The sequence below is a fragment of the Urocitellus parryii genome, chromosome 1, assembly GCF_045843805.1.
Source record: "Urocitellus parryii isolate mUroPar1 chromosome 1, mUroPar1.hap1, whole genome shotgun sequence".
Lineage (NCBI taxonomy): Eukaryota > Metazoa > Chordata > Mammalia > Rodentia > Sciuridae > Urocitellus > Urocitellus parryii.
In genome coordinates this window covers 21,057,179-21,072,585 of record NC_135531.1, presented here as the reverse complement: position 1 = coordinate 21,072,585, position 15,407 = coordinate 21,057,179, and the positions used below count along the sequence as shown (strand labels likewise).

Genomic DNA, 15,407 nt, shown 5'->3' with positions numbered 1-15,407 from the left:
ATGTATATACAGGAAATATTTAAGAATTATATTTTAAATGGATGAAAGTAAAGGAACTTCAAGGGAGGTAAGAATTCTATACTTAAACTGATAAAATGATGAGATAATGTTATAAATTATGTAATGTAATGCCTAGCACAAGTACAAAAAATGTGCGAAGAGATACACTCAAAATCACAATTGTTAGGTCAAAATGGAATTCTAAGAAACATTCATATAACCCATGGGAAAATAAGAAAAGGAAACTAAAGTAAAATGCAAAACAAAAAGCCTCCCCAAAGAACAAAAACTAGATTGATAGACCTAAGCTGTAAAATAATCACCATATCTCTAAACATACCCATTAAAAGACAAGAGAGTTTGGAGAAATAGATTAAAAAACATGATCAATCTATATGCTCTCCATGAGAAACTCATTTTAGAAATAATGATAAAGACAGATCAGGGTAAAATAATGGAAAAATGTATATCATGCAAATACTAGTCAAAACAAAATAGTGATGATTGTGTTAATATCAAATAAAGTAGACTCTAGGGCCAAGAAAATGACTAGAGTGGAAAGAGCCATCATATATTGTGAAAGGGTCAATACACAAAGAAGATAGTAATCATAACTGTATATTTACCAAACAGTAGAACTACACAATATATGAAGCAAAAACTAATAGAACTGAAAGACAAATTGAAGACCCACAATTATTGTTGGAGACTTCAATAACAAAGAGAAAACTAGACAAAAAATCAGCAAAGATATAGAAGAAATCAACACCAACAACCAATCAGATCTAATTAGTATTATTGTTGATTACTTTACCCAGCAACATCATAGAATAAAATACTTTTCAAATGCCCACAGACCTATAGAAAGATAAATCATTTATCTCCCAGGTCGAAGAACAAACACCAATAAATTTAAAAGAGTTCAAATCAGACAGTCTGCTCTGCCCACAGTAAAAAAAAAAAAAAAATCATAAATGAATAACATCAAGATAAGAAGAAAAACTCCAAACACTGGGAAACTCAACACACTTCTAAATATTTCTTGGATTAAGAGAAATTCACAAGGGAAATTTAAATATATATTTGATGACAACTTATTAAAATTTGTGGGAAATAGCAAAAACACTACTGGCAGAAATTTAGAGCATAAAATGTACACATTAGAAAGTAAGAACATTCCAAATCAATCTAAGCCCCCAAGTTCAAAGTTTCAGAGGCTTGGGTCCATGATTTTTTATTGAAGAAACCAGAATAAGAAGAGGGAAAGAAAAAAAAAACATGGAAGAAAGTAATTAATAAATCACAGAAATAAATAAAACTGAAAACAGAGACAAAAACATTAGAATTTAACATAAATACCTGGTTATTTTAAAAGTTTAATAAAGTTGTCAAACCTTTAGCAAGACTTACAAAGGATAAAAGAGAGTTACCACAAGTTATTAGTATCAGAAATAAATCAGAGGATATCACTTTACCCCTTTAGTCACCAAAAGGATAATGAGAAAATACTATAAGTAACTAAACACACACACATTTGTTAACTTAGAAGAAAGGTCCAATTCCTCAAAAAGTACAAAATACCATGAATTGCCTCTATAACATACATAATTTGAATAAAGCTATATAGCTTTTAAGAAATTTATGCCTTGATTTAAAAGCTTTTCTCCAAAAGGAAATCTTTAGAACCATTTGGCTTCACTGACAGATTCTCCCAGACATCTAAGGAATTAGCACCAATTCTACACAATATCTTCCAGAAAACGGAAAGGAAGAAATACTTCCTCACTTTATTTTACAAATCCAATATAACTGTGATGGCAAATCCAGACAAAAACAATAGCAAAAAGAAAACTAGAGATCAGTATTCCTTATGAATAGAGATGCAAAATCATTAGTGAAAAATTAGAAATAAAATTCAATAACATATAAGAAGAATCATATACCAAGACCAAGTAGGGTGCACTCAAGGAACATAATGTTGGCTTAGCATTCAAAATCAATTAGTGTGGCCCATACATTAACAAAGAAGATATAAGTCACACTATCATATGAATCAATGCAGAAACAGTATTTGACAAAATACAACTCTCACTATAATAATGAAATGTCTCAGAAAAAGAGTTATAGAGGAGCCTTCTCAGCTTGTTCAAGAGCACTATCAGCCAATTTATATTTAATGAGGAAAAACTGGCTACATTTTGCCTAAAATAGGAAATGAGGAAAAGATACCTCCATTTTTATTCATCATAGCCCTAGAAGCTCTAGCCAGTACCACAAAACAAGAAAAGAAAAAGAATGCAGATCAAAAATGAAGAAATAAAATTTGCCTACATTTGGGATTGACATGATTATTAACTTAGAAAATGCCAAGGAATCTACAATGAAATTCCCAGAATAGCTAATAAGTGAGCTCAGCAAGGTTACAGAATAAAAAATAAATATTAAAAAAATATATATGGGGCTGGAGATGTGGCTCAGCGGTAGCGCGCTCGCCTGGCATGCGTGCGGCCCGGGTTCGATCCTCAGCACCACATACCAACAAAGATGTTGTGTCCGCCGAGAACTAAAAAATAAATATTAAAAAAAAAAAAATTCTCTCTCTCCCTCTCTCTCTCCTCTCTCACTCTCTCTTTAAAAAATATATATATATATATATATATATATATATATATATGTACACTAGCCTGAACATGTGGATAGCTAAATTAAAAGCAAATTGCCATTTACAATTTCTTGATAACAAAGTTCCAAACATAAACAAAAGAATCAAAATACTAACTACATTGATTTGATCAGGACACACCATATATATGTGTTGAAATATCACAACATACCTCACTAATATGTGTGATTATATGACATATCTAATAAAACATGTACAGGACTTCTATGCAGGAAACTACACAAAACAGCAACAACAAGAAAAAAAAGCAAAGATCTAAATACTGTACACAAAGAGACAGAATGTGTTCATGAACTGAGAGATTCAAAATAAAAGATGTCAGTTCTCCCCAAACTGATATAGATATTTTGCCATTTACTATCCAAAGCCCAGCAAGAATTTTTGTAGATATATATGTACATATAGATGCATATTTATACATATATGTAAATAAACATACATGTATGCACATATATACACACATCTGTGTAAGCCTTTTCTAATGTTTATATAAAAAGCAAAGTAACTAGCATAGCTAAAACATTTTTCTCACATATTATATAAAAATTAACTTAAAATGGATCCTGAACTTAAATGTAAAACACCTAACTATAAAATTATTTTTAAAAATAGTTTTAAAATAGGGGGTTCTATGATTAGATAAAATGTTCTTAGACTTGACACCAAAAGCATGATCCATAAAAGGAAAATGTGACAAATTAGACTTCTACAAAGTCAAAACCTTTTGCTTTGAAAAAATAAAAAGATATACAAAGTTGGAGAGTATGTTTGCAAACCGCATATTTAACAGAAAACATACATAAATTATTTTCAATTTTAAAAAAATTCAATTAGAAAATTGGCCCAAAACATGAAAAGACATTTTATTGAAAATGATATTCAGGTGAAAATTTGTAGCATCATTAGCCATTAGAAAATTTCAAATTGAAGCCACAGAGAGATACCAGGATAGATTGATCAGAATGGATAAAATGAAGGAATAATAACACCAGATGGATGTCGTTCATTGCTGGTGATAATGTAAAATGATACAGCCCCTCTAGAACTTCCCTTTAGAAAAACTGAACATTTGACTTCCATAGGACATGTCTGGGCATCTGTCCCAAATTAGCTTATACACACTCATCTCCAATTAAGTGTTTATAAAATCCCTATTATAATAGATTATAACTAGTAATTGTCCAAATGTTCTTTAATAGGAGATGGTTAAACTGTGGTACATCTATACCATGGAATATTACTTAACAATAAAAATAAATAAACTACTACCATAATCTGGATGAATCTCCAGATAATTATGCAAGGTGAAAAAAATCCTCAAAGTTTACATACTCTATGATTCCATTGCTATAACATTCTTGAAGTGACAGAATTATAGAAACTGAAAACAAGATTTAGCCAATGCCAGAGGCCAAGGAGGGAGTGGAGTAGGGGTGAGAGGGACGTGAGTAGAACTATGAAAGGGTAACAGGAGGGAATCTGTGATGATGAAAATGTTCTGTATCTTAATTGTATCAGTGTCAAATCCTGATTGTAATATTATACTACAGTTTTACAAAATGTGACAATGTGGGGACAGTAGGTAAATGATACATGGATCTCTCTGTATTATTTCTTACAACTTTGTGGAAATCTACAATTATCCTAAAAAGTTTAATTTTTTTAAAAAAAATGAATGTTTAAATAGCAATAAAATATCATTCAGGTAAGCAGAAACACTTCGGAGACCACTGGGCAAAAGCAGACAACATAGCAAGGATTCACAGGCCAAGGTATATGAACTCAAAAGAAATTCAAAAATTAAAAAAGAAAAGTAGTGCAACTCCCAAAGAACCCCTGGTTTTTCTATGATAACATTTCTTCCTCCCTTGCTGTGTTTGAGTTAATAATGGCTTTACCAGGCCACGTTGATATTAGGCAAGCTGATGGAATTCAAATCATTTGAGAAAGTGGAATAGCTAGCCAGATGTATGCATAAATCTTAGGGATTTCAATTCACAACAAAGGAAGGCACTTAAGGCCCAGAAGCCACAGCAGCTGATTTTCTTTTGGAAAATTTGTTCTTTTTAGGAATATATGATAGTAGAGTGTATCAACATATTCTACATACATGGACTATTACTTATTCTAATAGGATTCCCTTCTTGTGGTTGTATATGATATCGAGTTTCCATGGTGGTATATTCATTTTGGACCATGGGAAAGTTATGTACTATTACACAGTTTTACTGTGATTCCTATTCCCATCTCCCCTCCCTTACCTTCATTACCCTTTGTCTAAGCTACCGAACTCCTATTCTTCTCACTCCCCTCTTGTTATGTGTTAGCATCTCCATATCAGAGAAAATATTCAGCCTCTGGTTTTGGGGGATTCACTTATTTCACTTAGCATGATAGTCTCCAGATTCAACTGGCAAATGCCATATTTTCATTTTTCTTTTTGACTAAGTAATATTCCATTTTGTATATATATACCACATTTTCTTTATCAATTCATATGTTGAAGGGCACTTAGGTTGGTTTCAAAGTTTAGTTATTGTGACTAAGCTGCTATAAACATTGATGTGGCTGTATCACTGTAGTATGCTGATTTTAAGTCCTTTGGATATCCACCGAGATGTGGGATAACTGGGTCAAATGGTTGTTCCATTCCAAGTTTTCTGAGGAATCTCCATACTGCTTTCCAGGGTAGTTGCCCTACTTTGCAGGGCACAAGCAAGGTATGAATGTACCTCCTCCCCACCCGCATTCTCACCAACATTTATTGTTACTTGTATTCTTGATAACTGCCATTCTGACTGGAGTGATATGGCATCTCAGTGTAGTTTTAATTTGCATTTCTCTAATTGCTAGAGATGTTAAACATTTTTTCATGTATTTGTTGCCTGTTTGTTTTTCTTCAGTGAAATGCCAATTCAGTTTTTGCCCATTTATTGACTGGATTATTTGGGGGGGTTTTTGGTATTAAGTTTTTTGAGTTCTTTGTATATCCTAGAGGTTAATGTTCTATCTGAAGTGCAGGTAGCAAATATTTTCTCCCATTCTATAGGCTCTCTCTTCACGTTCTTGATTATTTCCTTTGCTGAGAAGAAGCTTTTTAATTTGATTCCATCCCACTTATTAATTCTTGATTTTACTCCAAGGGGTCTTGTTGAAGAAGTCAGTTTCTAAGCCAACATGATGGAGTGTTGGGTCTACATTCTCTTCTAGTAGGTGCACTAGGGTGTGTTGTCTAATGCCTAGGTCCTTGTTGCAATTTGAGTTGAGTTTTGTGCAGGGTGAGAGATAGGGACTAATTTTATTCTGCTACATATGGATTTCCAGTTTTCCCAGCACCATTTGTGGAAGAGGTTATTTTTTCTCCAATGCTTATTTATGGTGTCTGTCTAATATGAGATAACTCAATTTTTGTGGGTTTGTCTCTGTGTTTTCAATTCTGTTCTATTTGTCTTCATGTCTGTTTTTGTGCCAATACCATGTTGTTTTTGTTACTATAGATCTGTAGTATAATTTAAGGTTTGATATTATGACAGCAGCTGATTTTCTTGCTCAGGGGCTACAGTGGATCAGGTAAAAAAACTATCAGAATCTCAAAGAAAAGGAGAAGTTTGGGCAAGAAGGAGGAAATAGTATTCTCTAAGACTAGAAAAGCAATTTTCAAAGCATTCCTGAGTGCTTTTATTATTTTATCTGTTTCTAGCCTCACATTATTACATGTATGAGGAACTTTATAGTAAATATCAGAAGAAAAATTTTTTTGTAACTTTACAATTTTTTTCAAAACATATGGACTACTGGGGCTGGGGTTGTGGCTCAGTGATAGACTACTTGCCTACCATGTGTGAGACACTGGGTTTGATCCTCAGCACCACATAAAAAAATAAGTAAAATAAACTTATCATGTCCAACTACAACTATTATTATTATTATTATTATTATTAGAAAAAGTATGGGTTACTTAATGGGTTTCACTCAGGAAATGTAAGAGCCTCTGCAAATGTCATGAAACAATTATCACCAAAATTTAAAAAAAAGAATATTAAAAGCTTATAAGGAGGAACACAGGTAATTTTAAGGCTATGAATCTCTAATAAGTGATGGTGAAAGAAATGAGAAGAGGTATCTGAATATGAGGATAGTTGGTCCTCCAAGACCCTGAGCACACAGCCCTTTAAGCAGGAACAGATCCCAGATCTGTACCCAGTAAATAATAACTTCCCATCCCCACCTCCATAGCCCCTGATGGCCACCATTCCACTTTATGTCTATGAATTTGTTTAAGGTATCTGACATAAGTGGGATCATTTTCTCTTAGTCTCTTGGGTCCTAGTTATTCACTCAACACTCTGTCTTGGGGGTTCTCCTGTGTCATAGCACACATCAGAATCAAAGAGTACTTCTTAGGTTGTAATTTCAAAATCTAGAAACTGTTTTTTCCATCTGAATCATATCTGGCTCATTTTTGCACATTCGTTTCTCTTGGAACATTTTCTAGTCCCTCTGTCCTGGTTGCTAGACAGTCTTTAGCCCTCAGCAGTCATTTCTTCAGACTTTCCCTGAATCAACACATTCAGTCAAATCTACTGTTGTGATTTCCTGTTGTGTAATTCTCTTCCCAAACTGTTTATTTGTGGAATTACATTTGCCCTTCTTTCCCAGGATTTTCTGATGGAGGCTAGGGATTCCACTTGCTGTAATGTCCCTTATGGCTGGCAAAAATGTATGGAACTTGATAGGTCTGAATGAATGAATGCCACTTAAAGCCACTGTCTTCAAACTTTTTTATTGACTGCCAGAACAGAGCAATATATCTAAAAATAATGAGCATGATCAGAAAACTTAGGTTCTATAATTCTCAGTTCTAACCTTAAATAAATATGCAACCTTACAACATGGTTTAAATGCTCTAGTATCTGCATCCTATGCAAAATGAATAGACCGAATCTTTTCAAAGCCTCTTCAAAATAATGGTATACATATTTGTATATAATTTGTAACAGAAAATGTATGTCTGTCTTATTGTCATTGCACATATGGTAACCTTTAAAATTAGCTTCAAGTAATTATTTCTATTTAATTCTTATGAAAGTGAGTTAATTATGTAAGTACAATAAAAAGGCTAAGTTGTAAACTGTGAATTTCATTGACCATTGATTAATCTTTTATTTTTATTTTTTGTGATAGTCTGATTCCACATAAGTTGATGCATGATTGGAAGGAACTATTTTTCAATGGAAAGCCCATATATGAACAAGCCTCTATTAAGCATCTGCCTGCTAGGCACCCTGCAGGACAACTTGTAGAATTGGAGAAAAGGGACTTGCTAGATGACAATGATTATGAAGAATATAAGGTACATCCTGATATGAAACCATTATAGAATGCAATATAATAAATTATTTTTCCTTAACTTTAATTTTGTGATATTGTATTTCATTTATACTAATTAAAATGCACATTTTATGTTTGTATTTCTTTTGTGTTAATTTCTGTTTATGGAACTAATTTTTAGATGCCTAAACTATTCATAATCCATTAGCTCTTGATCTCAGTAATACTAAAAGAGCAGTTTGAAAAAAATCAAGAATAATACATTGTCTGGGAAGATAGATTTCAGGCTTTTAAAAATGCTTTAATTTGTTCATTACCATTATTCTTTGTATGAGTTTCTGTCTATATGGGCTTCAAAAAACATCAATAAAACTGATTTTTTCTTTTGTAATTTATCTCAATGACATGCAGCTTTTGCAGATAAAATGAAAGAGGAAGAGGTCAATGATAGCATAGATTCAAACAGCATATTTTTTCTAAAATTAGGAAAAAAAGTATTGGATACCAACTGTGCTTATTATATAATTTTCATGTAAAATTATTTTATTTTTTAAAGTGGCACATATTCATAGGGTACAGTGTGATAATTCAATACATATGTACAATATATTATGTGATTATAGTTTAGAACAATTTATTACATATTTTATAAATAACTAGATGAGGAATTTGAAGTTTCCCAGCACAAAAAAAAATGATAAATATTTAAGAAGATGGAAATGTCACCTGTGCTTTTTAGACAATCTGTCAAAAACAACAATAACAACTTAAGGAATAAACAGGCCAGAGTTTTACTCTTGGTACGCCCAACTACTAACTGTAAACTTTACGTGAATGGTCTAAGAGACTCAGGTCCCAGTTTATGAGATAAGGATAATACTATACCTACCCTCATACTGGTTTTTTTAAATTTTAATAATTATTGAACACTTAGCCAATGCATTCATTGCATGTTGGAGGCTAGTAATACTATAAATTTCTTATACTATTCTGCTTTCCCCACCCTTCTCCTCCTCACTGTTGGAAGTAAAGATGTAAAAATTATAATCTCGAATAGAAGTTATGGGTAGATCCACAGTCATGAAATATAGAATGAGAATGTTTATTGTTAGAAATTTTGTTGGCTTCAGTTCCAGAGGGGTAGCAAGAGCAACATGAAAAGAGCAGCCCAGGAAAGATGGTTTGACCCAACTCTCTGCTCATAAGTAGTAAATACTCAATAGACATTTGTTGCAGGAGGCTTTAATGAGTAATGCCACTGAGCAGGGAAAGGAGTAAAGTACCACTAATATAAGTAAATTAAAAGAAGACAAGCTCCTGGTAAAATGTTATAGAAAAATATGAGATGATCAGACACTAAATATGCACCATATTTAAATTGAGTGAATCTACATTTGAGGTACCAAGATAATTTTTATTTATTTAGGTTTTACTTTAATCTCACAAAATATATATGGATCTTTATTTTGTATGATTTTAGAGTATATTATACTATGTCAAACAAAAGTCTAAAGCCACACATTATAATACTTTGATAACATCAAAGTAGGTTAACGTATTTCTTTCCATTGCAAATTAAAGTCATTTTAATTGACAAACAAGAGCAAACTTATTTGACTTTTTTTTCAAGCAATTTTTATAACAAATAGTAACTGACAATTGTACAAATAAATGGGTTTCACGGTGACATTCCCATCCGTGAAAATGCTGTGCACATCCTCCTCCCTTCTACACTCTCTCATCCTCCTCTTCCTCCCATTTCTCTCAGAGTCCCCGCAGTTCCCTTCCCCTTCCCTAATAGTTACTTCCTCTTCTACTTAAGATTACTTTTTTTAGTTTCTACATATGAGTTTTGTTTGGTTTTTACAATATTTGTCTTTCAGTGTCTGCCTTATTTTGTTTAATGTAATGACCTCCAGTTTCATCCATTTCCTATAAATGACATGACTTCATTCACACAATGAAATATTACATGTGGGTGTGTGTATCCTGCCTTATTTATACCTTCATCCAACAATGGGCATCTAGGCTGAGTCTGTAACTTGGTTATTGTGGACAGTGCCACAATCATGATAGGTATTCAGATATCTCTTTTGAATATTAACTTCATGTACCCAAAAGTGGTATAACTGGGTCACATGGTAAGTTTAATTTCAGTTTTTTATCAAGCTCGTTCTTTTGCACATTTATTCCTCTTGGAACAATTTTCTAGTCCCTCTGTCCTGGTTGCTAGACATTCCTCAGTTTTTTAAAAAACATTCATATTGTTTTCCATGGTGGCTAGTGTTAGTTTATATTTACCAACTATGTGTAAGGATTACTATTACAACATATTTCATATTTTTTTAATAATAGCCATTCTTACAGGGGTAGTTTTGATTTTATTTCTGAATAGCTAAATATGTTGAACATTTTTCATATATTGGCCATTTGTACTTCATTTGAGAAGTGTCTATTGAGATAATTTGTCCATTTTTTCACTAAATTGCATGCTCTTATGATGCTATGTTCTTGAGTTCTTTACATATTTTGGATATTAATCCCCTGTCTAATGGATAGCTAGAAAAGATTTCCTCCCATCCTCTAAGTTGTCTCTTCACTCTGTTGATATTTCCCTTTCTGGGCAGAAGTTTTTTAATTTCTAATGACTTTAGAAACAGAAGTCCTGTTTAGGAAATTGTTGCCTGTATCTATATCTAGAAGTTTTTTCCATGTGTTTTTCTCTACTAGTTTCAAATTTGGGGGTCTCACACTAAGATTTTAGTTTCAGTCTTCTTTGTGTAGGTGTTCAGTTTTCCCAGGGTTTCCCAGACAACCCTTTGTTAAAGAGGTTGTCTCTTGTCCAAATCTGTTTGGGCGGCCTTTGTGGAGGATCAGATGGCTGATTTCTGGGCCCTATGTTCTATTTGTACTATGTTCTTGTTTCTATGTCAATACCATGCTGTTTTTTTTTTTTAACTATGTTAACAATGGCTCTGTATTTTTAAATAAGGTATTGTGATGCTTCCAGTCATGCTTTTTTGCTCAGGATTGCTTTGGTTATTTGAGCTCTTTTGTGATTCCATGTATATTTTAGAATTTTATTTGTGTAGTTTTGTGAATAATAACATTGGTATATTGATTGGGACTGCATTGAATCTGTAGGTTGATTTTGGTAGTGTGACCATTTTAAAAAATATTAATTCTCCAAATCCATGAACAGAGGAGGTCTTTTCATCTTCTAGTGTCTTTAATTTTTTTCTTCGGTGTTTTATTATTTTAATTCTAAAGTTTTTTGACCTCCTTAGTTAGGTTTATTTCCATGTTTGGTGAGGTTTTCGTTTGTGTTTTGAGGCTATTGTGAATGGCATTGTTTTCCTGATTTTTTTTCTCAGCAAGATTATTACTGCTATATAAAAAAGTTACTGATTTTTGGATGTCGACCTTGTATTCTACTACTTTTCTGAAGTTATCAGTTCTTCCTCTTTCAGTGGAGTCTTTAGGTCTTCTAAGTACATGAGTATATCTTCTTGAAACAGGGACAGTTTGTCTCCTTCTGTTCCTGTTTGTATTCCTTTTCTTTCTTTCTTTTTCCTGATTGCATAGGCTAAAATTTCAAGTATATATTGAGTAAGAGTATGAGAGTAGACACCTTCATCTCATCCTTGATTTTAGAGGAAATACTTTCAGTTTTCCCCACTCAGTATGATATTGTTTGGGATGGTCTTTATTATGTTGAGGTACAATCCTTCCATACCTAATTTATTAAGGACTTTTTTCATGAAGTGATGTTGAATCCTATGAATCACTTATTTTTCATCTGTTGAGATGACACTATGTGTTCTGTCCTTGATTCTATTTATGCTTTGTATTGTACTTATTTATTTGCATATGTTGAATCATCCATGCATGTCTAGAATGGAAAGAGCTTGATTGTGTATGAGCTTTTAAAAATGCTGTTAAATTTGATTCATAAGTATTTTATTAAGAATTTTTGCATCTTGGTTCATCAAGGATATTAGTTTATAGTTTTCTTTTTTATTAGGTTTTGATAGGAATGTAATACTTGCTACATAGAAAGTTTGGAAGGGTTCCTTCCCTTTCTGTTTTATCGAACAGGAGGATTATTTTTAATTCATTTTCGAATACTTGGTAGGTAAAATTCATCATGAGTCTGTTCAGTTCTGGGCTTGTCTCTATTTACAGACTTTTCATGACTGATTATTTGGCAGGTTTTGCTGATTGTGGAAATTTTTCTCTGTTATTTCTTCAACAGCTTATCTAGTTTTGTTGTTCTCATACATTTGGAGACCTAGTGGGCTACAGCTTAGCAAAGTCTTTTTAACTACATTTCTTGCTTGGGAAATGGTTACCACAGGAACATGCTTGTCTTACCCACTTCCTGAAGCATCTGGTGTTTCTTTTGCAGGAAATTGTAAACTTATATTAGGAGTTTGTGAATGTCTGGCAATGCAGTTTATTTTTGTGTAGAGCCTTTTATGTTTTTCTAGAAATGACACTTTAGAATTTCTGATATATACTTACAAACTCTGTTCCTTTTAATCACATGAAAGTAATATACTATGTACTGATTTTAGGATGTACTGTAAGATATTCTATCATTTTCCAATTTTATAAATTTTGTCTAAGAACTTTTCATAAATATTACTACATAAAAATAAAAAATAAAATTTTTAACTTAAAAAATGTATTATTTAGGCTTAAATAGCCTGTAACAAGAGACAGAAGGGCAGTGTGTCCTGGATTACCCAATAGAAATAGTTGTTCATGTTTGCTATTACAAAATTCATTCCAGATTTTTATTGTCTTAAGTAAATGCATGACTTAAAAATTAATCTTCAAAATGTTTACCTCCCTAACATACTTTATTGGTGTCTAGACACATCATCTGTAAAGAACGGACATCTCACAGTTTTGAGTTCATGGTTTTAGGAGCCCATGCTCTATTAGAGTAAGCTATCATGCTTAAAATTTTAAAATATTGTATCAGAAATGGGCATAAAATAAGACTTTTTGCCTATGTATATATCATATGTAGCACTGAAAATTTGACTCATTTCTTAACATTATTTTCTAAATCATCACACTCTGGTGACTAAGCAGGAGGTAGAAAGAGCATCATAGACCAACAAGTACCCACTGTACTCGCACAAGGTATCAACATGAGTTTTTAGTAGCGAGTAAGCAAGGACCCTTAAAACCCATTGGACCATGGGCTGTGGATTCAGCCAGGTTGCTGAGCATCTCCAGCACCACCAGCAGCACAGCTCCTATATCCCTGGATTTGCATCTACAGATTCGTCCAATCACAAATCCAAAACAAAACAAAAAAATGTTTTTTTTTTAAATTGCCTCTGTACTGAACATGTACAGACCTTTTTGTCTTGTTATTCCCTAAATAATCCAGGAAAAATTTTTTAGCATTTACTTGGTATTAGATATTGCAAGTACTCTGGGAATGACGTAATGTGTACAAGAGGATGTTTAGAGGTCACAAGTGAATGTCAAGATCATTTTTTATAATGGATCTGAGCATTCATGGATTTTTGTATTCACGGGAGTTCCTTGAATTAATCCCATGGATACCACAAGACAACTGCTAAAATTTGGTGTCCATAAACTAAAATTAGCTCTTAGTTATGGTTTCCTGAAAACTGATTTTTCTACATCTCTACAGAGCTCTACAGTGCATGCCCCCAAACGAGTTGTAGTTACAATTGCTATAATTTGAAAGAAGGATGGTTTGTTTCCAGAATATTATCAATGCTATTTCAAGTGCTTGGTCATGATTTTTAATTCCTGATTTTTTTTTCTTTTAATGAAAATTAGTTTAAGTTCATGATCAGTTGAGTTTATGGTGGTTGATGGCTTATGATTTTCCACTAACTAGAATTAAGAAGTATTTGTATGATGTGGTTTAACAGCCATGATCCTCTCACTACAGCCCTGTATACATTCCCATCCCCAACATTTATACATGCAATAGCATTTATTATCACCAAGCCTTTTCCACTGAAGAATAGGAATATGAGACTAAATGGGTGATAGAGTCATTTGTCCTCCTAAGAAGTCTCATCTGACTTGTTTGACCCAAACCTCTAGACATCATCTTGTGATTACTCTTCAATTCCAGTTCTGGGTATTGATCTCGTGTCTTTCTAGACTCCTTTTCTGACATTAAATTCTCATCTTCAGTGTAGCTTTTGCCTTGCTTCTTGAGTTTCCTGTGGCTGACACAACCTTTTTAGTTTACTGTTTAATCAGTTCCCTGATAGGCAGAATATCAACCTGAAGCGGTACCACTTACATGACATCACTAGATAACTGACCCATGCACAATGGGAGGGTTTAGTAGTTGAATGTTAAGGACACATGGCTAGATCATTAATTTTTATCACTTAAAAGATATGCATTTTATTATTCAGGCCAGATTGCTGTAACAAAATGCCATAATCAGGAGGCTTAAACAACAATAATATATTTCTCACAGTTCTGGAGGCTTGGAAGTCCAAATCAAGGTTTGTCAATTTGGTTCTCCAATGAGTGCTCCCTTCCTGGCTTGCAGAAAACCACCTTCTTACTGTGTCTTCACCAAGTGGAGAGAGAAAGAGGAGTTCTTCTCTCTTTCTCTTCTTCTAAGGAACTAGTCCTATCATGGGGTCCCACCTTCCTTACCTCATCTATACCTAATCACCCCTACCTCCAAATACCATCACATTGGGAGTTAAGGCTTGGACATACCAACTTTGGAGGAACACAAAAACCTCACATATAATTTGGGACAATTATACAATGTCTCAAAGTCAAAATGTGTTAATCACATATAGAAACTATCTTTAGTTCAAATGAAATTACAAATGTTTCATGACTTCCTAAAATTCCTTGATAGTGCCTTATGTTTTGATTATAGAGGTGATTCTACTGTATTTATTAACTTTAAATATAAATGTAGAGTTTTGTTGTGAAGTAGAGGAGGAAAGACAACAATGTTTTATATTTTATTTTCATATAGACAGAAAAACATGACTTTTTGAATAGGGAGAAAAAATAGAGCTGAGATGTTCTGTGAGGCCATTCTACTGTAAAAATTCTGCCTGCCATTGTACTGAATGACGCACAGTACCACTCCTTTGGATTAAGATCTCAGCACCTGCTAAAATATAAGCATATTCAAGAGAATCAATAAGAATCACGATCAGTCACCAAAATAGAAAAGAATTGGGAAATAAATTTAGTGCATAAGGGAATATTCCCATTGTTATTCCAGTTTTATTTTTATGGTTATGCATTTCATGAATACAATTTCATCTATTTGCTTGGAGTTTTTCCTGCAACTCCTCAAATTTCTTCAGTAATGGTAAGGCTATCTGATCAGCTATTTTAGACTAAATCT

General features: G+C 33.0%; 1 protein-coding gene across 1 annotated transcript in view; it reads left to right on the top strand.

Moving 5' to 3' along the window:
- The window catches only part of Spef2 (sperm flagellar 2), a 175,395-nt gene that overhangs the window by 50,905 nt on the left and 109,083 nt on the right, over positions 1-15,407 (top strand). The window contains 1 exon segment of the mRNA XM_077795544.1: positions 7,868-8,036. Coding sequence (XP_077651670.1) covers positions 7,868-8,036 — 169 coding nt within the window.